Source organism: Vicugna pacos, chromosome 16 (assembly GCF_048564905.1).
Source record: "Vicugna pacos chromosome 16, VicPac4, whole genome shotgun sequence".
In the NCBI taxonomy this organism is placed as follows: Eukaryota; Metazoa; Chordata; class Mammalia; order Artiodactyla; family Camelidae; genus Vicugna; species Vicugna pacos.
In genome coordinates, this window is record NC_133002.1 from 45,623,650 (window position 1) to 45,651,534 (window position 27,885).

Here is a 27,885-nt window from a genome sequence, read left to right on the forward strand (position 1 = left end):
AGGGCTCAGCGAACAGGCTCATTTGTCCTAATAGGGCAGGAGTGGCCAGACTGACAGGCTGTGGAATTCTAGAATTCTGTCAAACAAGAGGCCAAGCACCTTGATAGTTACTCAACTTTAACTCTTTGTCAGGTGTTTTACATGTCCTGGTCACTTAACTCCCAGGACTGCCTTATGATAAAGAGATCGTCATCATTATTTCACAAACAAGGGAAGCCAGGCTCAGAGCAGCTAAGAATCTTGCCCAGGTCACACAGCTAGTGTGTGCAAGTGATAGAGGTGGCTTCTGCCTGCATCCCCAGCACTAATTTGGTCTCTCTCCCACTGCCTTCCAGTTGTCCATCCTTAATACAGGTGTTAACTCAAAAGTTCGGAACCCAAGCAGCCTGCAGCATCCCGCGCCCCCAGAGGCTGGTTGCATCTTGACGAGGCCCCACCCCCCACAAAGCCTCGCCTCTACTCTTCAGTTCGGGGTGGGGATGGGACAAGGCTCTTGCCACCCTTGGCCTTCCAGAAAGTTCTCTGAGAAAGCCTGAACGCAGAGGCCACGGGAAGGAGGCACCAGGAGTGAGCAGCTGAGGAGGGGGATACGGGCAGTGGGCACCTCCAGGACCGAGGTCTCGGGCCCCAACCCTACGCACCGCGTGCCGAGCAGGTAGCAGTCGCCTTTCCCTTCCCGCAAGGACCAAGCCTAGGCCCTGGCTCCGCCTGGCTTCTCTTCCCCAACCCCCAGCTCGCTTGGCTGCCCCCTGGACGGGGCGGAGGGCGGGGCCGCAGCCTTGGCTCCACCCCCAGGGGCGGCTGTGGGCGCCCAACGCCACTTCGCTCCGGGCGCCTCCGCTGCCCCTCCGCCTGCGCCTTCCCTCTGGACGCCAGGCTGTGTGTTCCATCCACAAGCCCCGGGAGCGGGGAGAATGCTCCCTCGGGAACAGGCCTCTCGGGGCCGTCCACTGGCAGCGGGGGAGGGGGCAGGGGAGAGAATTGAGCCTCGTGCACTTCGGACCCCTTCCCAACTCACTCCGTGGCAGCCCAGACGGCAGAAGATAAAGGTTTTATTTTATTTAGTGAAACATTCATTTGCAAGTGAATCTTTAGTGAAGACGTCCTGAGTATTTGTGGGGGTAGGGCGGCCAGCAAAACGGAGCTGACTCCCCTCCCCCAGGGCCAACTCTCTCCGCCTTTTCCCAACTCGGCCGGGCCTCCTGGCCTCCCTCCCACAGCCTCCCAGCCAATCATTCTTCCAGGCCCGGGCCCAAGTTCCAACTTGCCCAAGAGCTGAGCCTCCTCGGGGAACGGCTAGGGTGGGAGAGGAGTCAGATGACCCAGAGAGTTGGGAGGGCCGACGCTGAGACCCAGCAGCCCCGCCCCGGAGTCACCGGCCAACCCATAACCGGGCCAAGCACCACAACTGCAGCCTCCCCAGGGAGCCTGAAGTGGTTGGGGGAGAGGGGAGAGGGAGTCCCAGTGAAGCTGCAGGAAGAGTGGGGTCTAATCCGGCCCCCCATAAGGGGAGGGATGCCAAGGCAAACACTAATTGGAGCGGCAAGGGGGATGGCTCTAAGAAGGCTCAGGGCACAGCAGGACAGGGGGCTCATAGCCTCCTCAGCTGGCTGCAGAGACCCCTCCACTGAGAGTCACCTCTTCTGGGTCCGAAACTGTCGGAAGAGCCACTGGACGATGAAAGGCCACAGGAGAAAGAAGAGCAGCGCCGGACCGGAGAGCCTGAGGGGCCAAGGCCTGGGTGGGGGCCTCTGCTGCCAAGAGGAGGGAGTCAGTTGCCAGCCCAGGCCTCAGCACAGGCTGGGCCCGCCTTAGGAACCTGCTTCTGCCTCCCTCTTTCCAGTCTGAGGACTGGGACTCCCAGTGTGTCCTTGACACGTTCAGCCCCAGTTCTCTCCCACATCCTCCTCCCAGGGCAATCCAAGGTGCCAAGAAGGCTGGAGGGGCTGTCTCCTCTGGGCCATAAAGCAGTGACCCTGTTGGTATGGCCCAAAGACCCCATATTGTAAAGGATGTGCTATATATTTCATATGAGGACCCTGGGTGCTCAGATTCTAGTTTCTAAATACCCTTCTCTGCTAAAAGGAGGCAGGGCTCCATGGAGAAATGGCAGATTTCTGGTCTGGAGCAGGGAAGCAGAAGTGCATGTGGGGTGTCTTGTACCAGGAAGCAAGGAAGCTTTTAAAGATTAATGAGGTTGTACTGTAAGAGCATAGGACCTAGATTGAAAGGGAGGGTCTGACCTAAGTTGTGACAGCCTGGGTATCAAAAAGAATGACTGCAGTTGATGAAATACTTAATCTTTAAAATCCATGAGTTCATAATGATACTCAAAGAGAAAGCTGGAAATTTATCACCATTCAGGTGGCTGTTAAATCAACTCCTTTCTTTAAAAATAATTAAAGAGAAAGAATTAGGCACTTATTCTGCCCTTCCATAAGGCACTGTATTTCAGGGAAACTACAGAAAAATGATAGCTAATAAATGTTAAAGGAATCATGGAATTTAAAAGTCAACATTTTTTGCAACCACTGAGTAAATTACTGATCCAGACAAGGATTATTTATCAATTGTCAAAAACTGTGTGTCAAATGGCTTGATGGAGAATGGACATTCCCTGGCTACAAGAGATGGGATCAGACTGTCACCCCTTCATCCATGCTAGTGTTTCATGCTGGAATCATTAGTGTTGGGACATCCAGACATGTGTCCCTTGATAGAAGAAAGAACATCACCCCTGTTGTAATCTGGTCATGTAAACTAGCCTGGAGGCTGTAATCAGACAGACCCCAAAAGTGGAACATTCTACAGGATCACTGGCCAGTCTCAGCAAGTCAACAGTAAGGAAAGGGGACTGATCTAGACTAAAAGAGTCTTAAGGACAGGAACCAAGTGCACCATGTCCTTCTGGCCTGGACAGATGGGGAAGCTGGAAAAGGCAATCTGAATTTGGATTGGGTATTTGATGATATGAAGGAATTAATGTGTGTGATAAAAACATTGTTGATTTTGCTAGGTAATAGAATGTTCTTATTTTCAGAAATGTAAACCCAAGTATTTCAGGGTGAAAATCTTTAAAATCTTCAGCATATAAAATTAGTAAAAGGTAAACAATAAATAAAGCCCGGGGTGGGGGGAGGTGTTGAAAGGTTAGCCACTGTGGATCTGAGGCAACTCCTGCCAAGGGGTTAGGGGTCTTTGGAGTGATTCCCCCATATCCAGGAACTCAGCTCTCTCCTGCCCTCTCCATCCCAGGCTACTCAAGAACAGACTTGTAGTTAATGGTGGCTGCCACCTTTGGAGGGAGATAGACCTGGGGTTACTCCAGCTCCATCACTTAATGTTAATAGTAATGCTAACAATGAACCTCATTTGAGAAGTCCTGCACTGCAGAAGTACCTGCATGCATTATCTCATCTAATCCTCACAGCAGCTCTCTGAGGTTCTTCTGGGCTGTGTGCCCTCAGGTAAGTTACTCAACCTCTCAGAGCCTTAGTTTCCTCATCTGTAAAGGGAAATGAAAAGAAAACCTATTTCATTGGTTTGTTGTGTGGATTAAATGAGATAATGCAAGCAATGTGTTTGGCATACAGCTGGGGCTCCAGAAGTGGCTGCTGTTACTTGTTTTACAGAAGCCAGGGTATAAGGGGCAAGCAGATCTAGAAGTCCAGAGGAGGGAGTCGGGGATGCAAGGGCTGATTTTTTTTTAGTGGGGTGGGAACAGAAGAAATCCTGACTGAGGGGCAAGAGGGACCCCCCCTAGCTCCAATACAAAGAGCAGACACATTCAGATCCTTCCAGTCATTGGAATTCCAACTGTCCTCAGTTTCTCTTCAGGCAGAGGGAAGTAAGAGCAGGAAAGGAGGGCCTTTCCCACTCTCCTTCCAGGGCAGAAGCACTTTAGACCCCCTGACTTCCTTGCTTGCACCATGAGCCACATCATTCTCTGGAGAAGGCAGAGGTGTGGGCATGTAGAGACATGGGGACAAAGACAAAAGTGGCTGGATGAGGAGCCCAGAATAGAGACCCTCAAAGTTCTGCCCCAATCTTGCTCTGGGCCTTTGGGGTGGGGGGTGCTCACCTGCCTAGGGGGGCTGGGCATGCTCTCCAGGCTCTGCAGTCTCCCCTGGACATCCTGCATGCTCTCCTGCAGCGCCTGAACTGTCCCCATCAGCCATGTGTCCAATTCCTGGGGTCCCAGCAGGCTGCTTCCCAAATTTTCTGCAGAGAACAGACACAGAGGGAAGGGGACTCAGGAGGCAACTCAGCAAGGGGCAGGGTGGTGGCAGGCTGGGGCAGGTCCAGGAATGAGTAAGAGCACAGTGCAATCCCTTGTACCAAGTGTGAGTCTTGTACTGTCAATCCACGGCTGCCAGGGGTTTGAACCCCAGCGCTACTTTGGGCAAGTCAATAACTTCTCTAAGTCTCATTCATCATCTGAAAATTATATCATCTCCCTCACAGGGCTGTTCGCCCTGAGGAATAAAGGAGGTAATATTTATGAAAATACCTCTATGGGAGATGGCACGCTGGAAGTTCTAGAAGGGGATAGGGCATTGCTCACTGTCATCCTTTGAGAGTCCCAAATGGGAGGCCAGAGAGAAAGGATGACTCCCAAGGCCACAAAGCTGTAGGTGAGAGTTGGACTAGGACTCCGCTCCCAGCCGCCCTTCCTCAGAGCCAGCAACGGGTACAGATTCCTGGTGGACCTCAGAGAGGAGGCCAGGCAGGGACTTTGCCCATCCAGGCCAGTGTCTGGCTGTTTGGCAACCCTTCCTGGGCAGAGGCTGCTCTCCCCAGTGCCCAGTACTGGACTTTCACCTCTGCCCCAAGAGAGCAGCCAGGGGAAGACCCAGGGCACCAGAACCACAGGGAAGGACAGAAGTGGGTGAAGGGTCAGGCAGCGGCTCACCTTTCTCTGTGGTGGACACGGGGCTGTTTCTGGTATCGGGCTCTCCTCCAAGGGCGCCCCTCTGCTCTGCATCAACCTGCTGAGACGAGTCACAAAGTCCCAGGCGGCTGGTGGGAGCAGCCAGGGCACAGTGGGGTGGGGAAGGAGAAGGAATGGGGCTGGGTCTCACCAGCTCAGGCTCCAGCTGCTCCAGGGAATCACAGAAAACCTCAGAGTCCAGGTCCCTGGGTGGCTGGGACTCTGGGGAGCGGGTAAGTAGGATTAATGACAAGAGGGAGGCTTTGGAGGGAGGAGAGGGGTATGCAACTGGGAAGAGGCACCTGTTCAGGGGACATTAGAGATACTGCCACAAGGGGCACAGATGGATCCCTGAGAGAGGCCCTGGAACCTGTCCCTTGGCCTTCCGGAGCACAGGAGGTCTCGGCGTCTGTGGGCATGAGGTGTGAAAGGCATAGCGTGGCATCTAGTCTTCTCCCCTCTACACTGTCTAGAGGTCCCCCCCAACCTCTGGTCTGGGTTTGGCTCCCTGCCCCTCCTGTCCAGGCACTGACCTGGACTTGGAGGGGCTGGTTCCTTGGGGAGGCAAGGAGGCTCTGGGGAAGCTCCAGGATCTCCATTCAACACCCGCTCTTTCCAACCTGTGGAGACACAGCACCCAGAGGTGGGGCTGGAAGAGATCAGGCCCCTGTTCCCCTTTAACCATGGACTCTTCCTGAGAGCCACCCCATCAGAGGCACTGATTGGGGTCCTTACAGGGACATCACCTGGAGCCCTCTGTCCCCAGGTCCCCTTCCAACTGAGCAGCCCCCTAAGACAGGTCAGTCAGCACTTGTGGAGTTCCCAGTCTGGGGGCCTGACCTGTGACCCTTCTCAGGAAGGTCTCCGGGGGCCTCGGCATGTCAGGGATCACCTGGTACAGGGGCTCGAAGTAACCAAACATGTCCTCTGCCACCTCACCCAGGGGCACCGTGTCGATCACCTGTGTGGGAGGGGGTCTAATGGGAAGGGCTGGCCCCTCCCACGACTGCCCTCCTAACCCCTTGAGCTGGGCTGCCCCTACCCTGCTCCTGCCCTGTCATATCCACTTTGTGCCCAGTCAGGAACCAGAGACAGCAAGAAGGTGGTAATTGCCACAGAGGTGCCAAAGTGCAGGAAACATAATGGGGATCAGACTGTGGGATGGGGGGGCAGGCCACCTGGCTGAGAGCTTGGGCACAGAGAGGAGTCTGCAGCCTTTCCCTACCTTCTGTGCCACCAGCTTCATCTCAGTGATGTAGGCGGACATGGCCTCCTCCCTGCTCATCTTGCCCAGGCTGTTCCAGGCATCCCTAGGGTGAGGTGGGGGTGGGCAGAGGGGTGTGAAAGACTGGTTGACAGCTGAGGCTTGTGTGCCCAGCTGATGAGGAGCTCACCATTTATAACGTCCAATAGGGTCCCAGAATCCAGGCCGGGGGACCAAGCAGGGCCCCACTGTAGCCTGCTTGTAGTAGCTGTAGAATCGCAGCATCTCTTCATAAGACGGGCGGTAAGAGCCTGGCAGCGGTTGGGAAGTGGAGGGCAGAGCATCACCCCTAGCTCCAAGAGGATGGAGGTAGGGGGAGAACCACCCTTGGAGGGGCCAGAGATGGTGAGGGTTCCCATCCAGGGTAGATGGACAGGGACAGGTGGCAGAGGGAGCCCCCAAGGACAGCTCAGGCAAGGACTTGCCTGCAAAAACTGCAAGGATAAGAGCCTCCTAGGAGGCGGATCTCAGTTGTCTTGACCCCCCAAAACAGGTCCCCAGATCCTCACCATTCTTAGGTAAGTTCTGAATGACGCTGACTGCAGCCTGGAACTGTTTCTGGCAGTTGGGTTCTGGACTTTCATTCTTGGTACCCATACCCAGCTGAGCCCTGGAGCTCTACTTTTGAGCCACTCTGCACGAACAAGCCTGTGTGTGAGCAGGCCGCCTGTGTACCCCTCCCTTCCCCGGCGCACGCCTCTGTAAGCCACTGATCCACTTTCTGGAGGGGCAAACTAAGCTCTTTAGATGCCTGAGTGAGGTAGCCGGGAGGTCAGAAGCTGCGACTGAGGAGACTCCTTTTTCTACCCCAAGGTAGAGTGGGCGGGACCAGAGTGGATGGAGAGGACCTCGGTGTGTGGATGGAAGGGCAGGTGGCAAGGGTGGCAGTGCCTCTCTAGATGCACATCTTAAACTCCTAGACAGGGAAACCAGTAAGCCAAGAGGAGTCAGGGCGGAGCGAATAGTTTCCCACCCTGGCCCCCAATACCCCGGCCCAGCCCCTCGGCCGCCCGGCACTCACCCTGCAGCGCCCAATGTCCGGACACCTGGGTCTGCTCTCGCCACTAGCCTAGGCTTCGGACTGACCTCCGGGCGGGGATTGGCCGGGAAAGGGACTCGGAACAAGGGGGAACTTAAGCCAATGAGAGAGCCCGTTTCAGATTTCTTCTATACCTCAACTACTCAGCGCAGCCCTTTCAAGAGTATGCAAATAGTTTAGTGGTGCCTCTCCCAATCAGGCGGGGCGAAGCTGCGGTTGGCTCCCCAACCCTAGACCGCCAGAGGCGGCAAAAGCGCCCCCTAATGGATATTGTGAACTAACGCTGACTCCTTGCGCCCCCTGGTGGAAACCCTCTTTTGTCAGGTGAACCCAGGCCCCGCAATTCGAGCCACGCAGTTCAGCTCTTCAAACACTTACCAGACCCTGGGGATACAAAGGGGAATCATGTCCTGAGATCAGGGGTTCTGGAAGAGGGACATTGGAGCTGAGTTTGGGAAGGCTTAAGAGTAAGCCAGGAGAGAATAAGGAATGTCATTCCTGAAGGAAGGAATTGCAGGATCAAAAGTACAGAGACGAAGGCTTGATATTCAGAAAGAATATCCAGAGAGGTGCGAGGACTCAAGCCAGCACGTGGAATCTCTGGGTTGGGGCTATCTGAGAATGAAGCAGAGCAGTAGGTGGCAAATCTAGGTCCTGAGAAACTAGGCTTTCTCTTTGGGATGCCACGCTCCTGGCCGCCGCCCAGTGGCGGTGTGCACCAGCTGTCCGCCCTCTAGCCAGGGCACTCGCTGCAGAAAACGCAGATCCCAGGGCCCTTTGCACACAGATACGCTGGTAGTTTCATAAGTAATCAGTGCACGAAAGACATGGTCACCAAAACCTGCACTCAACGCTCACTCACAAGTTGATGTCACGGACAGCTTACGCAGCGTTCGGTGGCCGTCCCCGGACGATAAAACGCCCGGTGGGGATGCCAACAAGCCCAAGCTTCGATCCCCAGAACCGGCGTTCTGCCGGGGACTCCAGACTTAGCTCCACCCCATCCTCTCCAGACCAGTCAGCTTTGAGTCTTCTACCTCTTTGGGGACGGCAACTGGCCGGGCGTTGAGAGAGTTAATCCAATGACGTCACGACCGGTGACTTCCTCCCTCCCCACCTCCCGTCAGTTCCCGCTCCCCACTCCTCTGGTTCGGGCTGCCCAGCCACCCCGCTAAGCTCTCGGGGTTCTATCGGCTTCCCGGGCCCCCGGACCCTAGGCCCATAACGAGCTGGCCAGCAGACCTGGTCCCCTGTCTGGCTCCCGGCGGGACGGGGAAGAGGAGGGTGGAAAGGGGTCCTGAGTTTGCACTGAGTCAGGGTCCCGGGAAGGGAGAGGGCATCTGTGCCAGAGGGCAGACCTCGCCGCCTCAGAGGCCTCCTCCTCACCACGGGGGCTCTGGACACCAATAGGGCCGGGATCCGAGGATCGCTCGGAAAATGGGAAGGCGGACGCAGGAGCCGGGGGCGAACGCGGAGACTCGGGGGCGTGGGCCAGGCCACCTCCCCCAACCTCTGCGAGGTCACCGCTCTCCGCCCCGGGTCACCACCCCCTCCCGCCGCCGCCTCGCGCCGGCCCCGCGCCGTCCTCAGCCCCGCCCTCTCTCTCCCGGTCCCTCCTTTCCCTGATCCTCGTCCCTCCCTCTCTCCCTCCTCCCGACACCTCCTCCTCCCGACTCCCTCCCGAGGCCGCTAAGTTTCTTCGTTCGTCTCCGCGCGCAGCCCCGGGCCCGGCCCCGGCCCCTTGACCATGCTGTGCGGCCGCTGGAGGAGCCGCGGACAGCCACCCGAGGAGCCCTCGGTGCTGGCCCAAGTCGCAGCGCCTGTCGCGCTCCCGTCTCCACCCGCATCCCAGGACGGCGGCGCCAAGAGGCCCGGGCTGCGGGCGCTGAAGAAGATGGGTCAGTGAGCGGCAAGGGCTGGGCGGGGCGGGAGCGGACGGGCCCGGAGGGCTAAGACAGGGAGGGTCGGGGTGTTCCGGCGAGCTATTCGTGGGATTCCCAGTGGAGCTGTGGGGAATCTGGTGAGGGGAGGAATGCCAGCACCGTTCCAGTAGGTGGGTCGCACCTGGTGTCACGCCAGGTCCCCGGGTCCGAGAGAGGCTCCAGGGATGGCCTTTGTTTCCCACCAGGAGGCGCCCGCGGGACGTGTGGCGTGGGAGTTTGGGCGAGGGGCGCAGACTGGGGTTCCAGAGGGCAGGGAGAGTGGAGAGGAACAGGCTTGAGGTATCCTTAGCCCCCTCCCCAACACCTTCTAGGGCACCCCCCCCCGGGCATCCTGGGTTCTTGGCCCCCTTAGGAGGGCGTGAGAGTTGTAGAAGGGGCTGGCATCTCAAGCCAGCCCTCCAACCCTGCAGCCTGCACTGGGGTTACAACAGCCACACAGCACTGGTAGGGCTGGTCCAAGTGATGAGAAGACTGACCTTGGAGTCAAAAAGCCAGAGCTGCCCTCTCAGTCTTGGGGGAAGTCACTGGGGAAGGAATGTAACTGTGGTTCAGGAGGTATCTCCTAGACACAGGCAGGCGCTGGGTGGTTACAGATGTGGTGACCTTCACTCTTCTTCACCTTCCTGAGAGGCAAATAAGTATAATCCTCATTTCACAGATGAACCTGACTCCAAGAAGGCAAGGAATTTGTCTATGGCCACATAGCTAGGAAAGGGCCCCACACTGCTGCTGGCACCCTCTCAGAGTCTAGGCAAAGTGGGACTGACTGGGTGGTTGAGGGCTTGAGCGAGGGGGTGTATGCGTGAGATTATTTTATAAAATGTAAAGTATATAAGACTGAAGTGGTGTAGTGGAGCAGCGGTCGGTAGAATAGTTAACGATGGAGAGGTCGGAGGTGGGGCTGAGGGAACAGAAGAGCAGGGCTGCCAGGAGACCTGCGTGAATCTTTGGGCAAAAATCAGGGGTCCCGATTGCTGCACTGGCCTTCTCTTTACCACTGCCTCTCCACCTCCTTGCTCTTCCTTCTACCTTCTCTCATTTATTTGACCTGAATATATTGAGCTCTGACTATGTTCTGAGCACCATGCCTGGCACTCTCATCACAGAGAAGGAAGACGTGATCTCTGCTCTACCCTCCATCAATTACATGTGCATTCAACAAACATTTATCCAGTGACTGTAGTATGCTCTGCCCTGGGGGTTCAGCGGTGAACAATACAGACACAGTTCTCGCCCTCAGAGAGCTGAAGCACCAGCATGGATGTCAGACAATGAAGCAAAGAAACAGGGCTCTGAAAGGAGGGGCAAGTGAGATGCTGGGCAGCCAGTGAGGGCCCCGCTGTACCCCAGATCTGGAAGGAGACTGGGGTGAGGAAAAGAGGGAGAGGCAGGTGGAGGCTGGATCATCAAGACCCCTCTTTATGGCCTTTCTCTGGAGGGCAGCAGGAGCCTGGGAGAGGTCTCAGGCAGGAGGAGAGAGGCAGGTGTTGTGTAGAGTAGGGGTGGCTTGGATGAAGGTGGAGGTAAAACAAGGAGACAGGCAAGCTATAGTGGGGTTCAGATGTGGGCTGATGCAGCTGAGATGGATTCCAGAACCACAGGGACGTAGATTGGGCTGGACTCTGCAGTCGGCGGGATCTGAAAGTTGTCTGATCAGTGGCAGTGTCATTCTCTGGGCTAAGGGGCAGTGGCTTGGGGAGAGGGGGATGGCCAGGGGGAGCTGTGGTGCCACCGACACAGCCAAGGGCTGGTGTTAGGCCAAAGAAGCAGCCCTGGGAGTCAGCCACCTGTGGGGGTTGTGGATGCTGTGGAGGGCTGAGGTCATGCTCCTGCACACCTGTCTGCCTCTTCACTCACACACATTATTTGCTAAGTGCCATCAGTGAGCCAGGGCGCTATGCCAGGGGCTGGGACTACAGAGATGAAGAGCACAGAGCCTTGCCCTGGGGGAGCATACGGTGTAGTGCCAGGGGACACTTGTAGACAAATTACAGCGGAGTCCAAGACTCAGCACCCTTTGGCTGAGTCAGACTGCACGGGAGCTCTGGGCACCCTGTCACAGTGACACTGTAGGGAACTATGTGGGCGTCAGAATGTCTTCTGGGCCACCCTCCCTCCCCACCACTGCACCGTCCTGCTGAGTGACTGACGAAAGAGAGGAATGTCAAGTCTGTGGGAAATGCCCTTCTCCAGGCCTCGCTGAGTCCAGGGACAGGGTGGACTTGGCCCAGCTCCTCAGGATGTCAAGGCCAAGGCCCTAGGTCTGCCACCCGGCTAGCTTCCACTCCGACCCACAGCTGCCTCTCCTGAAATAATCCTCAGGGCTTCGCTTGTCACTGCCTGACCACACCCCTTAGGCTAACAGAGAACAGATTTCATTTCAGATCCGGTCAAGAGACTAGGGCAGTGCGTGGCTCAGAGTCAAAGACTCAGAGGGGCCCAAGGAAAAACAGGGGCCTTTCGGGCCACACTGCGGGGAACCAGGATGAGAGGGGAGGAAGAGCAGCCCCCACATTGAGAGGGAGTTATTTGTGTAGCCTGGGATCCAGTCCTCTGGGGGCACCCATCCCCATCCCCAGGCTGGGCTGCTGGCTTGCCTGCCCCCAGGAAGTCAGGGAACAGTTGAACAGCAAGAAGAGGAGCCCAGTGAGCGCCAGACACAGCGCTGAGCTCGCCTTAGCCCAGATCCTGCTTAATCCTTGGCCACCCCCACTACCCCCTGGAAAGGTGCTGCTCTGTCCTCACATTACAGAAGAGAAATCCCAGGAGGAGGGGGTGAAGTAACTGGCCAAGGCCACACAGCTAAGAGGCAGCACTGTCCCTCTGCTGCCAAAGCCATCATTTTCAATGATGGCTCTTTATTGCCAGAATTAATGAATACTAATTAACACCTTTACAGCAAGGTGCTGGCACTTTTCACATATTAGCTCTTTTAAAGTCACAACTGTATGGGGCAGGTAGAACCATTAGCCTCATTTTACAAGTGAGGAAACTGAGGTTCAGAGAGGTTTAGTAACTTGCCAAGGATTCAAAGCTGGGAAGTAGCCAAGAGAGGATTTGAACCCAGAGTCCATGCTCCTAACACCGTAGATGAATGAGTGATTTATGCCAGGATGGGGGAGCCTGCTACACCCCTCCCTCACAGTGGCTCTGCCAGCCTTCAGGGGTGTCCTCCTCATAGGGTTGCCAAAAAAATATAGGATGCCCTGTTAAGTGTGAATTTCAGATAAACAACAAATAATTTTGGACATACTGATACTAAAATATTATTTGTTGTTTATCTGAAATTCACATTTAACAGGGCATCCTGAATTTGATCTGGCAACCCTATCTTCCCAGAGCCCCCATCTGTCCCTGTGCCTCCAGTGCTCCACCCCGCCTCTAATCCTCCCTGGGAGCAGAGCACTGAGTGGGCAGAATCTGCTCCCTTCCCTGGTCTGCACACATCACCAGGGGCCACAGGGCAAGTGGACTCTCCCGATGGCCTGCCCAGGACGTCTCCTGCAGGGTGAGTGGGGCTGCCAGGGGTGAGGTTGGCAGGTGGGGGTCTTCAGAGCAGCCAGAAGTCCCACCAGGTGCCTGGGTGGTGGGGAGGGCTGGGTAGCCCTCCAGGTCACTCACGCCAGCACATGCCAGGCAGGACTAGGGGGCTCACTGTGTGATGCCTTTTGGCCTCCCTCACCTCTCCTCCTTCCTCAGCTCTCAGGAGCACCCCCTTCCTTCATGATCTCTGCCCTGAAACAGGCTTTCACAACTGGCCTGGCCCTGCTGAAAAGGGTGCTGCCACCTTTATTGCCTTGTGTCCGCTGGGGTAGGGGAAGCACCGCCTGCCTTTCCTGACTTTGTTGATCCTTTAAGGAATGTTATGGATTCTGGCTCTGAGCTCTGCTGGGCTCTAGCCTTGGGTGTGGCAGCCAACTGGGGCGAGGGGGACACTCTTGGTACCTGACGTGCTGGGACTACTGGCTGGCCCAAGAATTCAGGTGGGAAGGTGTTGGAGAGTCCTCATCATTGCCTGTGCCCCCAGAGCCCCATAGCCTCAGTCACCGGGAAAAGCTGCTCTTCCTCCCCTCCCCCCATTGGCATGACGCTGTCGGCTGTCGCTGTTCCCTGCATGTCTCACATTCCTGCTGGAGCCCCATGTGCCCTTCCTGAGTGTGCATTGGCTCATGTACACTCTCACACACACACACACTGCCTAGTTTCTACCCCAAGCTGACCACCTTCCTCCTACCCGCCAACCCCATACACATACACATGTACACACCTTATATGCACACACCACCCCCTACACATATCTTCATTCCTTACACACCCTGCTCTCTGCATACACACCCCATGACCACACAGCGTCTCCTACTCCTGCCACCAGCCAGCTCTGGCCTCTGCCTGCCTCCTACACAGCCCCTGGGTCCATCCTGCCTTGGCTGACCCACACTGCTTTCAGCAAACACGACTTGTCCTCTCTGATCATCAGTGGCCCATCTATGAGAGTGGGAACCAGACATGAACTTGGCCTCCAACAGCCCCTTCCAGCTCTGCCACTGAGCTGTCCCCAGACTTAGCCACAAAATTGCTCAGGCCCCAGATCACACCCCACCCAAACCGCCCAGGCTGAAGGTGGTCATTGGGGAAACTGCAGGCCTGCCCATTCCTCACCACCTCCTGGCCTCTCTCTGGAGGCTGAGATCAGCAGTCCGCCCAGGGAAGGTGTCTGGGCCCAGCTAACAACAGGGAGCTGGGCTGGGCAGGAGAGGGAACCAGCTGGAGCCCACGGGACTGAGAAGCACAGATGTAGCAGAAGACCCAGGTCCCTCCTCCCTACTGGGCACTGCCTCGGTTTCCTTGGTTTCCTTCTTCATTAACATTTGTTGGTGCCCCCTGTGGACAGGCCCCACACAGAGTGCTCTGTGTGCTCCTTTCAGCCTTTGACACAGAGCCCTTTGGCTTAGCACCCCCACCCTCCCCAACTCGCAATGTATTCCAACTCCACCACTTACAGACCCATGACCCTGGACAAGTTGGCTAGCTGCTCCGTGCCTCCTTAACAGCTTTATTGAGAATTAATTTACATACAATACCATTCAGCCATTTAAAGTGGACAGTGATTTCTGGCATATTGCATTATTAATTTTCCAAAAGTTGTGGTAAAATATAATAGAATACAAAATTGGCCATTTAAGCCATTTTTAAGCAGGAAATTCAGTGGAATTAATTACATTCACAATGATGTGTTAGTTCTAAAACTTTTCCATCACCCTAAACAGAAACTTTGTAACCATTAGGCCACAATCTCCCATTCTGCCCTTTCCCCAGCCCCTGGTAATCTCCAATTTACTTTCTGTTTCTGAATTTTTAAAAATTGAAGTGTAAGTAATATCAAATCCGTTTCAATATTCCACTGTGTGTATATACCACATTTGGCTTATCCATTCATCTGTTGATGGACACTTGGGTTCTTTATACATTTTGGCTATTGTTTGTCCTCATTTTTACTACTATTATTTCATGATTATTCCCCTACCTGCTTGGTCAAGTTGGTCATGGTGCTGGCCCAATCCAGCTCCAGGTTCAAGGCAGAGATGGATAGAGAACCCACAGAAACCACAGGAGGCAGGCAGCTTGTGCACCTACTCTGAGCAGGTAGCAGTGAGGTCAAGAAAACACCTGTGGGTTTGGGTCTGGCAGGACCTATAAATGTCTCCTGGGTGGGTGGACAGAGCCAGGCCCCTCCCAACATCACTGCCTGGGGCCTGGGCCCTCCTCCTGACCTTACCCCCCTTACCTCTATTGGTCCTGCCCTTCCTGTCTGACACCCCAGACCCCTCACTACCCCAGGGTTCAGAAGCTCAAGTAATGGAGAAATAGAGGCACCCAGCCAGGGACTCAGCACCTGGCCTGGCCTGGCATGTCACCCTCATTCCGTGTGGCTTTTTCCCCCAGCAGTGGGGTCGGGAGACAGTGTGGTCCAAGGGGCAGTGTGATCTGGGCACCAGTGCTAGTTGAGTGGGCAGAATAGAATGTCACTCCTTCCCCAAACAGACTCCTGGGGAGCTGGGAGTGACAGCCAGGAGCAGGGGCCGCCTCAACGTGGGACCTGTCCCGGTTGGGGGCTGGTCAGGGGTTCTCGCTGTCTTTCTTCTTGTCCTGTTTGCAGAAAACTCTGGACAAAGCAGGCTGTCAGTGACTCACCTCCATTTCCGGCCTTAGTCATTCACCAGCCCCTTTCCTCTCCACCTCCCCCCACCAGCTCTGGGCTTGGCACCAGAGGACTGGCCGGGTCAGGGGAGGTGGCCCCAGCTGAAAAGCCTGTTGTCACAGGAGCTAGGAGTCCCCTTTCCCACAGCTGAGGAGGTAGAGGAGGGGTGGACTCAGTCCTGGTGGCCCTGCAGGTTCCCCTGATTGCCCTGCCTCCATCCACAGGATGAGAGAATTCAGAGGTTGCCTGGATGTGGGGGTAGGAGGCTGACGATCTGGTGAGTCTCTTGGCCTGGCACATGCCATGTTCCAGCTCTTTGGAAGAAGGAGGGTTCCACCTCCCCTTCCTGGCTAGGTGGCACCAGAGTGGGCACTGACCCTTCCAGAAGGCCACAGTCTAAACCTTTAGAGACCCCTTGGAGCCATTAGGGTCACAAATTGACCACAGCCTCTTAAAGATAACAGATTTCTACTCCTGCTGCTGAGACCATGATTCTCAATCACAGTTGTCCTCAAAGTCACAGTGTAGCTTTTTAAACATACAGATGCCCAACCCCCAACCTGCACCTCCTGGATGAGAATCTCTGGGTCATGGGTTTTACAACCTCCCCCAGGTGATTCTAATGCACAGCCAGGGTTGAGAACCACAGGCCTCTGCCCTGAAACTGGGACAGATGGTATAGGGCTGGGGCTAGAATGCACTTAGTCCCCCAGCTCTCTGTCCATCTGCCTCCCCTTTCAGAAAACACTGGCTGTAGCCTGGCTCTGATACAAGCATTGAGGTGAGGATATTCCAGTGCTGGGTTTTATTAAAGTCCACTGAAATTACAATTTTGGCAGGGCATTTTAATTAAAGTAAAAAATGTTGGAGGTCAGGGAAGGAGAATGCCTATTTGAGGACAAATCAGGGAAGGCTTCCTGGAGGAGGAGGTATCTGAGCTGGTCTTTGAAGGACTCCATTGTGAGGAAGAGGCAGGAGAAGGATCCCATAAAAGCTCCTAGAGAGAGTGAGAGGAAGACCCAGGAATTTAGACTTGATTCTTTAGGTCAGGGTTTGCAGGTGGGCAGGCAGGGGCTGTTGGGCTGAACCCAGTACTGGGAGCTTATTAAAATAAAGGGAGGAAGAGAAGCACTATCCTATTTCCTTTTTCCCACGCAGTGGTGTTTTAGGGCTTTTTGTTTCAATTTGATTTAATTGCCAACATTGAAAAATCTGGAGGCTTCACATATAAATCCAGATTCTGGTTCTCTGGAAACTCTGGGCCCTCATCCACTCCTGGCTACCCCCCTTGCAAAAGCCTTGGACCCTACAATTTGGCTGGTTCCTGCACATTCTATCATCCCCTGGCTCATAAACCTTTGGTTTTGACGCCTGCTGAGGTGAATCGAACAGGGTGTGGCCCCACCAGGATGGGTAGCAACTTGACTGAATTTTAGATTCCCTAGCAGGTATTACTGTGGTCTCCATTTTATGAATGGAGAACATGAGGCTTAGAGCCATCACAGGGTGGTACCACCAAGGCCGTGTAACTGGGAAATAACAGAACTAGGATTTGACTCCCCGGACCCCTGAATTTAAATCTGCTGTTTCTTACCCCCCCCCAAGCCCAGGGTGGTTGCCCGGAGTGGGGAGAGGGTGAATAGAAACAGGAGCAGAGGGGTCAGTGTAGAGGCCAAGGGTGACAGTGCTAGAGCCTGACCTCCAGGATTTGAAGCCTGCTTCCGCTTCCCACCCATGGAATTCTGGCAAGTTCCTGAAGCATATCTGCACTTGTTTTCTTATGTGTTTATACATGAGTGGGGTCTGGTATGTAGTACGTACTTTGTAAACATTTTATCTTATTAAAGAATATGGATGCTGTGACCGGAGAACACATGTGGGATGAGGGGTTACATGGGGTGTGACAGTGACTGGGTAAGGGGAAGTACCACATGTCACAGGAGATCATGCTTTTGGCTGGACCTCACCAGGGCATCTGGAGATCAGCCTCAGGCTGGCCAAGACAGGGATGGGCTGGGTGTGCTTGGCCTGTCACCTGGGAGCCAGAGTGGCCTCTGCTGTCCTCCCTTGTCTTTGGGAAAGCAGAGGAGCTTGGGTTGCAGCAAGAAAGATTTAGGTAAGTTAATGAGACTACCCTCTTGATGGTCAGAGTTTCATGTCAAGGGGAAAGGCTGTTGATAGCAGATTCTGGGCTTGAAGGCTGGAGGCCCTGATGGAGGGGAGCGGCAGAAAGGGTAACCTTTAGTGAGGCTTGAGTCCCAGTTGCTGCCTGAGTAGATGCTCTGCTCTGAGGGCCTCCAGGGGAGGCTGCTTGGCAGGGAGGAGAGTGGGCCTGGGTGGGACACACCAAACACAGGCCTTGAGGCCAAAAAGCCTGAGCCAACGCCGGTACTGGGGCATATTACAAGGAGAGGAAAAGTGACCTCAAAGGGTTTGCAGGGGTTCGAGAGGGAGGCCGCAGCTTCCAGCTAGGAGGAGGGTGGAGAGAGCTGGCAGGCAGGGTCGGACAAGTCCGGCCAGGATGCCCCATGGCCCCCTGCCCCCGCAGGCCTGACTGAAGATGAGGACGTGCAAGCCATGCTGCGGGGCTCCCGGCTCTGCAAGATCCGCTCGAGAACGTGGCAAAAGGAGAGGCTGTACCGGCTGCAGGAGGATGGCCTGAGCGTGTGGTTTCAGCGGCGCATCCCGCGCGCACCATCGCAACACATCTGTGAGCTGGGGCTGGGCAGGTGCGGGGGTGGGGGTGGGGGTGCTGGGGACAGTATCGGGTTGGGGATAGTGGGGGCCTGGCCCCAGCACCCTGACCCGGCCGCTCGTGTCCCGTCGCTCCCCGCAGTCTTCGTGCAGCACATCGAGGCCGTCCGCGAGGGCCACCAGTCCGAGGGCCTTCGGCGCTTCGGGGGTGCCTTCGAGCCAGCGCGCTGCCTCACCATCGCCTTCAAGGGGAGCCGCAAGAACTTGGACCTAGCAGCGCCGACGGCGGAGGAGGCCCAGCGCTGGGTGCGCGGGCTGGCCAAGCTGCGCATGCGCCTTGAGGCCATGAGCCAGCGCGAGCGCCTCGACCAATATCCTCCCAGAGAGCGCAGCGGGCCCGGGCGTGGAGCGGGGTTGGCTCTGTCCCGGGAGGACCTCAGGCCCAGGGGAGGCATGGCCTCGTTCTTAGGGAGCCCACGGTCTGAGACAGTCCCTTGTCTTCAGAACTGAGGGTGGCAACGCGGCCTCCTGTCTCTGGGGAGCGCGGGTCCCGGAGGACACAGCTGTGGTGCCCAGGGGGGTCCACAGGCTGAGGGGAAAGCACAGCCCCCAAACCCAGGAGCCCCCAGAGTGGGGGGTGTGAGCTACCAGTCAGTTACGCGACTGCCGGGGGCGGCGCCCAGCCGGTTGCTGGTATTTCCTGAGCACCCACACCTGGATCCACTCCTATCTGCACCGGGCAGACTCCAACCAGGACAGTAAGATGAGCTTCAAGGAGATCAAGAGCCTGCTCCGAATGGTCAACGTGGACATGAATGACATGTACGCCTACCGCCTCTTCAAGGTGGGCACTGCCACCCCTCTGACCTCTGCTCTGTCCTCCCCGAGCATCTGAGTCACCAGCTCTCACCCCCCACCCCCCAGCTTTTTTGGGGAGAGTGGCCTCTCTGCAGAAAGGCCACATCTGGGCCTGGGTAGCGTTTTACCCTCTCCTGAAACTTCTTTACTCACTCCAGGAGTGTGACCACTCCAACAACGAGCGACTGGAGGGGACTGAGATCGAGGAGTTTCTTCGGCGGCTGCTGAAACGCCCGGAGTTGGAGGACATCTTCTATCGGTACTCGGGCGAGGACCGTGTGCTTAGCGCCCCTGAGCTGCTGGAGTTCCTGGAGGACCAGGGTGAGGATGGTGCCACGCTGGCCCGTGCCCAACAGCTCATCCACACCTATGAGCTCAACGAGACAGGTGAGGGATCTGACAATGGGGTTTTGGCCAACATAGCCTGGGGCTTGGCCTCTGACAGGTCCAGGTTCCCAGCTAAGTGGTCTCTGCTGCTACTGGCTGTGGGCACCGTCTTTGGCAGGTTACCTCGCCTCCAGCTGCCACATCAGTAAAATGGCATAGTAATGTCCTTTCCTCACGGTGTTGGGTTGAAATTAAATGATATGTAGAGTCTAGTCAGTAGGCAGGTGCTCATTATTACTAAGTTGAATGAGCTTTAAGGCATGCAGCCAGACATGGGAAGGTCCCCTCTGTGGCCTGACGCTCTCCTCTGCCCATTCCTGCAGCCAAGCAACACGAGCTGATGACACTGGATGGCTTCATGATGTACCTGTTGTCACCTGAGGGGGCTGCCTTGGACCCGGCCCACACGTGCGTGTTCCAGGACATGGACCAGCCCCTCGCCCACTACTTCATCTCCTCCTCTCACAATACCTATCTGACTGACTCTCAGATTGGGGGGCCCAGCAGCACTGAGGCCTACGTTAGGTACCATAGTTGGGGGACTGTGGGGGTGAACATGTCTTGGAGCCCAGCTTGGGGGGCATATGGGGCTCATCTCCCACTGTGGGCTTCCTGGAGCCTACCTGGGGCCTGCCTGTTGCCCTGCTTTCTGACACCTTGCCTGTCCATCCATCTACAGGGCCTTTGCCCAGGGATGCCGCTGTGTGGAACTGGACTGCTGGGAGGGGCCAGGAGGGGAGCCGGTCATCTACCATGGCCACACCCTCACCTCCAAGATCCTCTTCCGAGATGTGATCCAGGCAGTGCGTGACCACGCCTTCATGGTGAGCCCCAGGAACCCCAGGCCCCACCCTAGAGCTTTCGCAGTGAGCCCAGCCACCCTCTGTTCCTCCAAAAGAAACCCCTGCCCAGAGAATCACTTTCACCAAGTATGGCTGGGACCACTTGCCAATCAGGTAGAATAAAGCTGGGTAAGAGGCTCCCTTCTTCTACCCTCATAATTAGTAAATGTATTAAAATCACAGAATTGCCAGAAGAAAACCTTGTGGGTAAGGAAGGACATTTTAATCATGACTCACAAAGAGAAAGGCATAAAAGAGAAGCTCAACGTTGCATCTACATAAAATTTCAACTTGCAAAGCTATACACATCTTACCATCAACAAATGATGGGCTGGGATGAAAAGTTTGCAACCTAAATGATATGATCAATGTCATTAATATATAAAGAGCATTTATAAAATAAAAAGTTTCCTGCAGCTGCTCTCATTTCCCCAGACAGGCCATCCCTTCCCAAGGCCCCAGATATGACCTCTGCCTCTCCACGTACACCCTGACCCTGGTGTGTCCCACATCCCACCGACTCAGTCTTCCCCAGGGTGGGTTCTCCAGAGCCCTCCTTTGCCTGCCTGTCTTGAAGGGGGTGGGGGTGGGGTGTAGCAGGGTACCAGTGGGGGAGGGGGGAGTGGCTCTGAGCTGCTGCCTCCTCCCCTGCCAGCTGTCCCCATACCCCGTCATCCTGTCCCTTGAGAACCACTGTGGGCTGGAGCAGCAGGCTGCCATGGCCCGCCACCTCCGCACCATCCTGGGGGACATGCTGGTGACGCAGGTGCTGGACTCCCACAACCCTGAAGAGCTGCCGTCCCCAGAGGTGACACTCCAAGACCCCTAGCCTGGATGGGGGGAGGGTCTGGCTTTGAGGCCCACCATCCACCTCCGCTCATGCCACCTTCCTTGTGCAGGACCCTCCCCTCTCTCCGCCTTAACCTTCCCCTGCTTCTCTGTTCATCTGACATCTGCCGCCCCACGGTCTTGTCACTTGTCTGCCTTGCATTTTGACAAGACACACCCTACCCTCTCACCTGGCGTGGAAGGCCCTCCATGACCTGGCCCTGCCCTCCCTGCTCTGCCTCCTGCCCACGGAGGCCCTGCAGGCTTGGCCATTCCCACCTCGAAGGCTGACATTGTCTTCACCTGGAGCTCCGTTTCCAGCCACCTGTGCTCGCCAGAAGCCACCTGCTTAGAGTTCTAGCTCAGCATCAAGGACCTCTTCTGTGGCCTTAACAGCTTCCTCAGCTCTCTGGCCAGAAGTGGTCCTTCCTTCTTCTTCCTCTTCTTTATGTATTCTTATTTTCTAATTGAAGTGTAGTTGGTTTACAGTGTTGTTAGTTAGTTTCTGGTGTTCAGCATAGTGATTCAGTTATCGATCCTTTCTTCTTTCCTCTCAAGCCCCCAAGCATTTTATCTGCCCCCTCAGGACATTTGTCCTTTTTGGGCTCCTTGAGAAAACTCTCCTCCTACTCCCAATCCCAGATATGCAGGGAATGTTGATTTATCTTTGTGCGTGATTTGATTTTTTTTATTAGTATGAAAAATCACATACATATGGTAAAAGAAAAAATGGAGCTGCAACAAAAGCATACAACAATGAAAAATGGTTTTCCCTCCACTCAGACTCACCCTGTCCTATTTCCCATGAAGTAACCATCTTCAGTGGTATCTTGTGTATCCTTTCAAGACTTTTCCATGCATATATACATATATACATAGCTATCTTCTCTTTCAAAGGATACATAAAGAAGATCATGTGATCACATGTTCTACACTCACTTCTTTCATATGAAATGTTTTTTAAAGAGGGCTCCTCTTTCAGCCCTGAGCTGCCTCATTCATTGTACTGGCTGCTATGTTATATCTTGATGCTTGGAGGGACCTCATTAGCAGGTCCCCTGTGGATAGCCTCATAAGCTGTTCCCCTTATAGGTTTTTTCCTGTTAGAAACGTCACTCAGCTGTGTCCCCATTCCCTGCTCACCACCTCCAGCCAGCCCCTCACCCAGTGGTGGTTGAATGACAGACCAACCAGCCCACATAGGGGCAGGAGAGCTTAATTCTTCCATGTTGGCTTCTACAGCAGCTGAAAGGCCGGGTCCTGGTGAAAGGGAAGAAGCTGCCAGCTGCTCGGGAAGAGGATGGTGGAATTCTATCAGACCGGGAGGAGGAGGAGGAGGAGGAGGAAGAGGAGGCGGGGGCCGCAGAGCAGAGGCGGCGGGTGAGTGGGCCTGGCTGGGCCAATCCCGGACTAGGCACGGGCTTGGTACCACTGTGGAGCTTGGGGCAGGAGGATGGAGGCGGTGGGTTGGATCCAGCGGACCCCCGCTGAGGCTCGTCTCCCAGGCCAAGCAGATCTCCCCGGAGCTGTCTGCCCTGGCAGTGTACTGCTGTGCCACCCGCCTGCGGACCCTGCGCCCGGCCCCGACCCCGCCCCAGCCCTGCCAGGTCAGCTCCCTCAGCGAGCGCAAGGCCAAGAAGCTCATCCGAGAGGCAGGTAGGAACCAGGACGTTGGGCATTTGGGGGCAGGAGGGCAGTGGGGACATGTAGGCTCCTGATTGGGGTGGGGTAGATGTTGATCCACAAAAGAGACTGAAAGGGCTTCAAGGACAGTAAAAAAATCAGGAGGACCCCAGAGAGGGGCTGAGGGGATGAGTGCCCAGCACATGCCCAGCACCGGGCCAAGTGTATGTGGAGGGAAGAGGACACAGGGAGGAGGGAGGCTGCTGTATGCCTTCCCCAGGCACACAGCCTAGTGGTGGGGCCAGACACAGACGGATAATTACAGTGCAGCACCATCAGTCAGGCATGACAGAGGCTGGGGATCCCAGCAGGAAAGGGTGAGATCAGGGAAGGGTTCCTGAGCAGGTGACGGCTGAGAAGACACCTGACTGAAGGATGAGGAGGAAGCAGCCAGGTAAAGAGGGGAGGGGATTTCCAGACAGGAGGAGCAGGTTGTACCAAGGCCTGGAGGCATGATCGACAGGAAGTGCTTGTGGGATGAGTGATGAAATGCAGGGGATGTCAGCCTGAGGCCAGGTGCCCCACCCACTGAGTCAGAAATGTGGGGATTTGGGGTGGGATGCAGTGGCAGGCTGTGGCGGGGGGGGGGGTCCCTGCCCCTCTCTGGACTTCAGCAGACTCTTTGTGAGGACCCTCACCCCCTCATCAGAGAGGAGGATTGGGGGTAGGGGGAGCTGGGGATGTGTGTTTAGCCTGTTCCCAGCATGTCCCTGGAGGTAGGGGAGGGGAGGTGACAGGCTCTGGCACCGGCTGAGGGACACTGTCCCCAGGGGCCATCACAGTCCTGCCCCTACTCTCCCCCAGGGAACAGCTTCGTCAGGCACAATGCCCAACAACTGACCCGAGTCTACCCGCTGGGGCTGCGGATGAACTCTGCCAACTACAGCCCCCAGGAGATGTGGAACTCGGGCTGTCAGCTGGGTGAGTGGGGGCAGCAGAAGCAGGGAGTGGGCAGGGGGCTGCTTCGCAGGGGTGGCCTCTTGATGGAGCCACACAGCTTTCCAGAAGGTGGGGAAAATGGGTTTTGTTGATAATAACATTAAAAAAATTGTCAGCAAGGTAAGTGGGGAAACACAAATCAGGCTTGTTTGTTGATATTATAAAATATCACATTTTTTTAATGAAGGTGGAAATTAACAACTTCCACTCCCATGTATCCCCAACACACAGACACACACACGCACACACACCCCTAGCAGTCCCCACTAAGTCAGCACTGACGAGGGTGGGCTCTGGAGGGATGCTGAGCATCGCCAAGGGAGAGGAGTATAGTCCCCTTGTGGATAGGCGGGGAAACCTCTGGCTTCCTTGGGCCCTGGCTCTGGCCCAGGCCCAGGCCCAGCCCCTCCCTCCAGCCTTAAGGGGGCTGGGTTCCCTGTGTGGTGCTGTACCCCCCCCCCGCCATGGTGGGGGTGGGGCAGCACTACCCAGGCAGTGGGACCCTGGGTCCTCTCTCTATAAGGTCTGTCTGGGGGGAGGTCAGTCAGACCCCTGAAACTGAGCAGTGAAGAGGGGACCACTAAGAGCCCCTGCCCTGCCCCCGCTGTGTCCACAGTGGCCCTGAACTTCCAGACGCCAGGTTATGAGATGGACCTCAATGCTGGGCGCTTCCTCATCAACGGGCAGTGTGGCTACGTCCTGAAACCCGCCTGTCTGCGGCAGCCCGACACAACCTTTGACCCCGAGAGTCCTGGACCCCCCAGAACCACCCTCACCATCCAGGTCAGCAGTCTGGAACACACCCTACCCAGGGTCAGAGCTAGTTCTGCAGAGGCCTGGGGACGACTCGTGTGAGGAAAGTTCACTTCTGAGTCTTGTGTGGGAGGGTTGGTGTGAGGGCCAGGGGCCTCCTTCTCTGACGGGGCCAAGCTGAGGCTTCCCTTCATCCCCTGCAGGTGCTGACTGCACAGCAGCTGCCTAAGCTGAACGCTGAGAAGCCAAACTCCATCGTGGACCCGCTGGTGCGCATTGAGATCCACGGGGTGCCCGCCGACTGTGCTCGCAAGGAGACCAACTACGTGCTCAACAATGGTGGGGACCCTGCTGGTGCAGGGGGGCGGTGGGGGCGGAGGGCTGGGGACAGACAGCAGAGAAGGGAGGGAGGTGCAGGGCAGGCTGCCCCGCGAGCTCTTGACTGCCAGGCCTGCGCCCTAGGCTTCAACCCCCGCTGGGGGCAGACCCTGCAGTTCCAGTTGCGGGCTCCGGAGCTGGTGCTGGTGCGGTTCGTGGTAGAAGATTATGATTCCACCTCCCCCAATGACTTTGTGGGCCAGTTTACGCTGCCTTTCAACAGCCTGAAGCAAGGTTGGTGGGGGTGGAAAGGGATGGGGGCTGGGCCTCCAAGACCCTGTTCACGTGTGCCGCCCATTTCCTCCAGTAGCCTGCCCACCCTGAGCTGGGGCCCAGCCCCTGGGGGTGGGATGTGGTTTATGCCCCCACATGCCCGGCCCCGCAGGGCCATAGGTAGAGAAGCTGATGCCTGGCTACCCACCCCACAGGGTTCCGCCACATCCACCTGCTTTCCAAGGATGGGGCCTCATTGTCACCAGCCACGCTCTTTGTCCACATCTGTATCCAGCGCTTCTGAGGACACGGCTGACCCACCTCAGGTTCCACAGGTGCCAGTATGCATTCTGTGGTGGAGGCCCTCTCCTCCCCTGGAGTGGAGGGGTGATGGGAGAGCCACCCCCTCCAGCCTGCCCACTCAGCCTGCAAGCCAGGCTCTGGTCTCTACTGGGTGCTGAGGGCTGCCTCGGCCCCTCCTGAAGAATAGGCAGTTGATCTCCTCCCTAGGCCTTGAGATGGCCCCAGCAACCTGGGGCCTCAGCCCACCCATTGTCACGTCATGGCTTGTGAAGAACCAGGCCTGTTGCTGCCAGGAGACTTGGGGAGCAGGACACGTGAGTCCTTAGCCACTCTCTGCTCCACAGTGGGGCCATCCCAGCCTCCTTCCCGCAAGGAGTCCAGCCGGCCCCTTGCCCCTGTCTCCAGGCATTAGCCACCCACTAAGACCATCCTTCCCCCTCCAGGGTTTCCTGGGCTCCTCCCTCCAGCTCGTGAACCTGTGCTCCCTTCCCTTGTTAAAGCAAGCAGGGAGAGGGCGGCAGGGGTCCTGGGGAAACCCAGAAGTCGGTTTTATAACTTGTGTCATAGAAGACCCCTGGAGAGGACAGTAGAAAAAGACTATTTTAAAAATAAAGAAGCAAGTTTATTTTACCTTTGCCACCCGCCCCAGCACCTCTGAGGCCATACCCTATAAGGAGGGAAGGGGCAGGGGGAGTGTCCCTTGGGACCCTTCCCACAGCAGGGCTGTTTGTCTAAGACAGCCAGGGGTGCTGGAGGAGATGCCACAGCTCGAAATAGCCTTGACTCCTGCTCTTGGCTCAAAGCCGCTGCCAGTATCACAAGACTGAGGACACCAAATCACAAGCCTCACCCCACCCCCACACACACCAGGGGCTTTGGATGAGTAGAGAGCAGGTGGGTGGGCTTCTGCCCCAAAAGGGGTGGGGACAGGACTCTGAGGGACTTCAGATAGAGAGCCCAGCTTTCCAGGCTCAGCTGGGTTTGAAGCCCCTGTCTGCTGAGTAGACAAACCCCAGGGACCTGGGGCTCTCCTTCTACAGCCAACCAGTCTTTAGACCAAGGCCTGGAAATCAGCAGGCTGCACCAGGTCCCCCAGAGATGCTGGGAGAGCGTGTCCAGACACCAGATGACAGGATCCAGAGAAAGCCTGTCAGAAAAGTGACTTTCTGGGATTAATTATGAGCCCTGGCATCTGGGGTTCCTTCAGGCAACAGTACCAAGGGCAGAGCTTGGCAGCAGTTCCCAGAGGGTGGCCTGGGGCAGGGGATGGGGGCTGGAATTGGCCCCCAGAGAACCCAGGGCCTGGGAGGGTTCGGCTGCCTCCACCTTCTTGCAACCCCATGACCTGATGCAGGAAGTGACAGCCTCACCGTGCTCTCAGTTTATGCGGAGAGTGGCATTTGGTTTTGATGAATTCGTGTCTGAAAGGGGCCCAGAAGTCCCCCTGTACAGAACTGTGTGAACCACTGGGCTGGGCAGTCTGGGTACCCAGTACACAGGGGCCAAACTGCAGCCCCATGGTGGGAGGTACGGTGAGGCCGAGTCCAGCGTTAAGAGTATGAAGGACAATTAAGAGCCGCCTGGCCCCCGCAGGGCCAGGTCTGGTCAGGCCTGGGCTGAGGGCCTGTGTCAGGGGAACATTCTACTTCTCTTCTCCCGTGTGGTGTAGCAAGAGAAGGGGTTTAATGCCAGAAGATCACCAAAGCTGGGAAGATAGCCTTGAAAAAGCGAGAGTCATTAAGACAGGGAAGTTAACAGGAACTGAATATGGGAGGTGGGGGCAAAGAAGGAAGGCAGCTGGTAATTCAGGGAGGCCCTGGGTGGAGACCACCCACAGGGCTGTGTTCTCCCAGCCCAAATCTAAGGGCAAGAACTAAGGCCCACGCTTTCAGGAGCTGGAGTGAGCTGGTCTGGGGTGGGGAAGACACAATTTGTGGGTTTAAGAGGGTCAGGAAAAGGCCTCGCAGATGATCCCAGGGGCAGTCCTGTGTCCTCTCAGGCTGCAGCATGGGGCCAAGGTTCCCTGGAAACGGGCTTGGAGGCACCAGCCATGGGGGGAAATGGATGAAAAGGTTGAAAGGAAGAGAAGGGGGTTGGTAAGTCTGGATGCATTTCCTCAGGCCCTTCTTGAGGGCTGGCTCAGTGTGTGCAGCAGGACCTGGGGGTCCGCAGCATTGAACAGCACCCTGGTGGCTTGATAGAACCACCTGGCCTCTGGCCCTCAAGGGGAGATATGGCCTCTAGGTGAGTGGGAGGCGCCACTGCTGACCCAGAACCGAGAGGGCTGCGCTGCCAAGATCCCCAGTGCTGGCCCAGAGCCCAGCTGCTCCTCTTACAAGGAGCAAACCTGAGTCATACCGGCTTCTCACTGGCGGGTGGGAGAGGTTCAGGGAGAAGAGCCAAGCTGGACCTCGAAGGGCAGCCTTACCAAAAGAAGGTATTCAGAAGCTGCCCGCTGCTGTGGTCACGAGGGCCTGCGGACTCCATAGGTTCCACTGCCACCTGCTGACCAGAGGAATACCAAGAGGGCAGGAGGGTTTTGTTCAGCTGCTTCTTTTATTAGAAACAAGTGAGATGTACCAAGCAGAACAACAATGCATTTGGCATTTCTTCCCCCACACCAGAAATGGAT

At 56.2% G+C, this 27,885-nt stretch overlaps 2 protein-coding genes across 18 annotated transcripts; one reads left to right on the forward strand and one right to left on the reverse strand.

The window, feature by feature from the left end:
• Positions 1-1,039: 1,039 nt before the first annotated feature.
• On the reverse strand, positions 1,040-8,340 carry ACBD4 (acyl-CoA binding domain containing 4). 15 transcript variants are annotated; one of them, XM_072939165.1, is made up of 11 exons: positions 7,216-8,293; positions 6,704-6,842; positions 6,325-6,445; positions 6,156-6,240; positions 5,771-5,891; positions 5,464-5,550; positions 5,233-5,339; positions 5,082-5,096; positions 4,913-4,991; positions 4,082-4,221; positions 1,040-1,754 (listed from the first exon to the last, which is right to left on the reverse strand). In XM_072939165.1, the coding sequence occupies exons 2-11, from the start codon at positions 6,789-6,791 to the stop codon at positions 1,635-1,637; spliced, it is 963 nt and encodes a 320-aa protein (XP_072795266.1). In that variant the 5' UTR covers positions 6,792-6,842; positions 7,216-8,293; the 3' UTR covers positions 1,040-1,634. The 15 variants fall into 15 exon arrangements, 12 of the variants coding, with proteins under 12 accessions (XP_072795266.1, XP_072795267.1, XP_072795268.1 ...); XM_072939166.1 differs by having other exon boundaries at positions 4,913-4,988; positions 6,704-6,828; positions 7,216-8,285; XM_072939167.1 differs by having other exon boundaries at positions 1,040-1,751; positions 6,704-6,828; positions 7,216-8,285.
• Positions 8,341-8,374: 34 nt separating this feature from the next.
• On the forward strand, positions 8,375-25,883 carry PLCD3 (phospholipase C delta 3). 3 transcript variants are annotated; one of them, XM_072939159.1, is made up of 16 exons: positions 8,375-9,131; positions 12,478-12,684; positions 17,924-18,085; positions 18,212-18,440; positions 18,784-18,913; positions 19,086-19,314; positions 19,638-19,722; positions 19,994-20,138; positions 20,812-20,964; positions 22,227-22,364; positions 22,490-22,640; positions 23,472-23,588; positions 24,223-24,389; positions 24,563-24,698; positions 24,822-24,971; positions 25,166-25,883. In XM_072939159.1, exons 1-16 carry the CDS (start codon positions 8,981-8,983, stop codon positions 25,252-25,254), a joined length of 2,439 nt encoding a protein of 812 aa, XP_072795260.1. In that variant the 5' UTR covers positions 8,375-8,980; the 3' UTR covers positions 25,255-25,883. The 3 variants fall into 3 exon arrangements, with proteins under 3 accessions (XP_072795260.1, XP_072795259.1, XP_072795261.1); XM_072939158.1 differs by having other exon boundaries at positions 8,376-9,131; positions 19,638-19,839; XM_072939160.1 differs by lacking the exon at positions 12,478-12,684 and having other exon boundaries at positions 8,380-9,131; positions 19,638-19,839.
• Positions 25,884-27,885: the final 2,002 nt, after the last annotated feature.

Excerpts from the sequence above, each read along its gene's own strand:
- ACBD4 (XM_072939165.1), bottom strand. The coding sequence starts at position 6,791 with ATGGGTACCAAGAATGAAAGTCCAGAACCCAACTGCCAGAAACAGTTC. Across the intron at positions 6,241-6,324 it reads CCTATTGGACGTTATAAATG|GGATGCCTGGAACAGCCTGG; the intron begins GTGAGCTCCTCA and ends ACCTCACCCTAG. Across the intron at positions 5,340-5,463 it reads ACCAGCCCCTCCAAGTCCAG|ACGCCGAGACCTCCTGTGCT; the intron begins GTCAGTGCCTGG and ends TCATGCCCACAG.
- PLCD3 (XM_072939158.1), top strand. The coding sequence starts at position 8,981 with ATGCTGTGCGGCCGCTGGAGGAGCCGCGGACAGCCACCCGAGGAGCCC. Across the intron at positions 9,132-12,477 it reads GCGGGCGCTGAAGAAGATGG|GGCATCCTGAATTTGATCTG; the intron begins GTCAGTGAGCGG and ends CACATTTAACAG. Across the intron at positions 20,139-20,811 it reads TGCGTGACCACGCCTTCATG|CTGTCCCCATACCCCGTCAT; the intron begins GTGAGCCCCAGG and ends CTCCCCTGCCAG.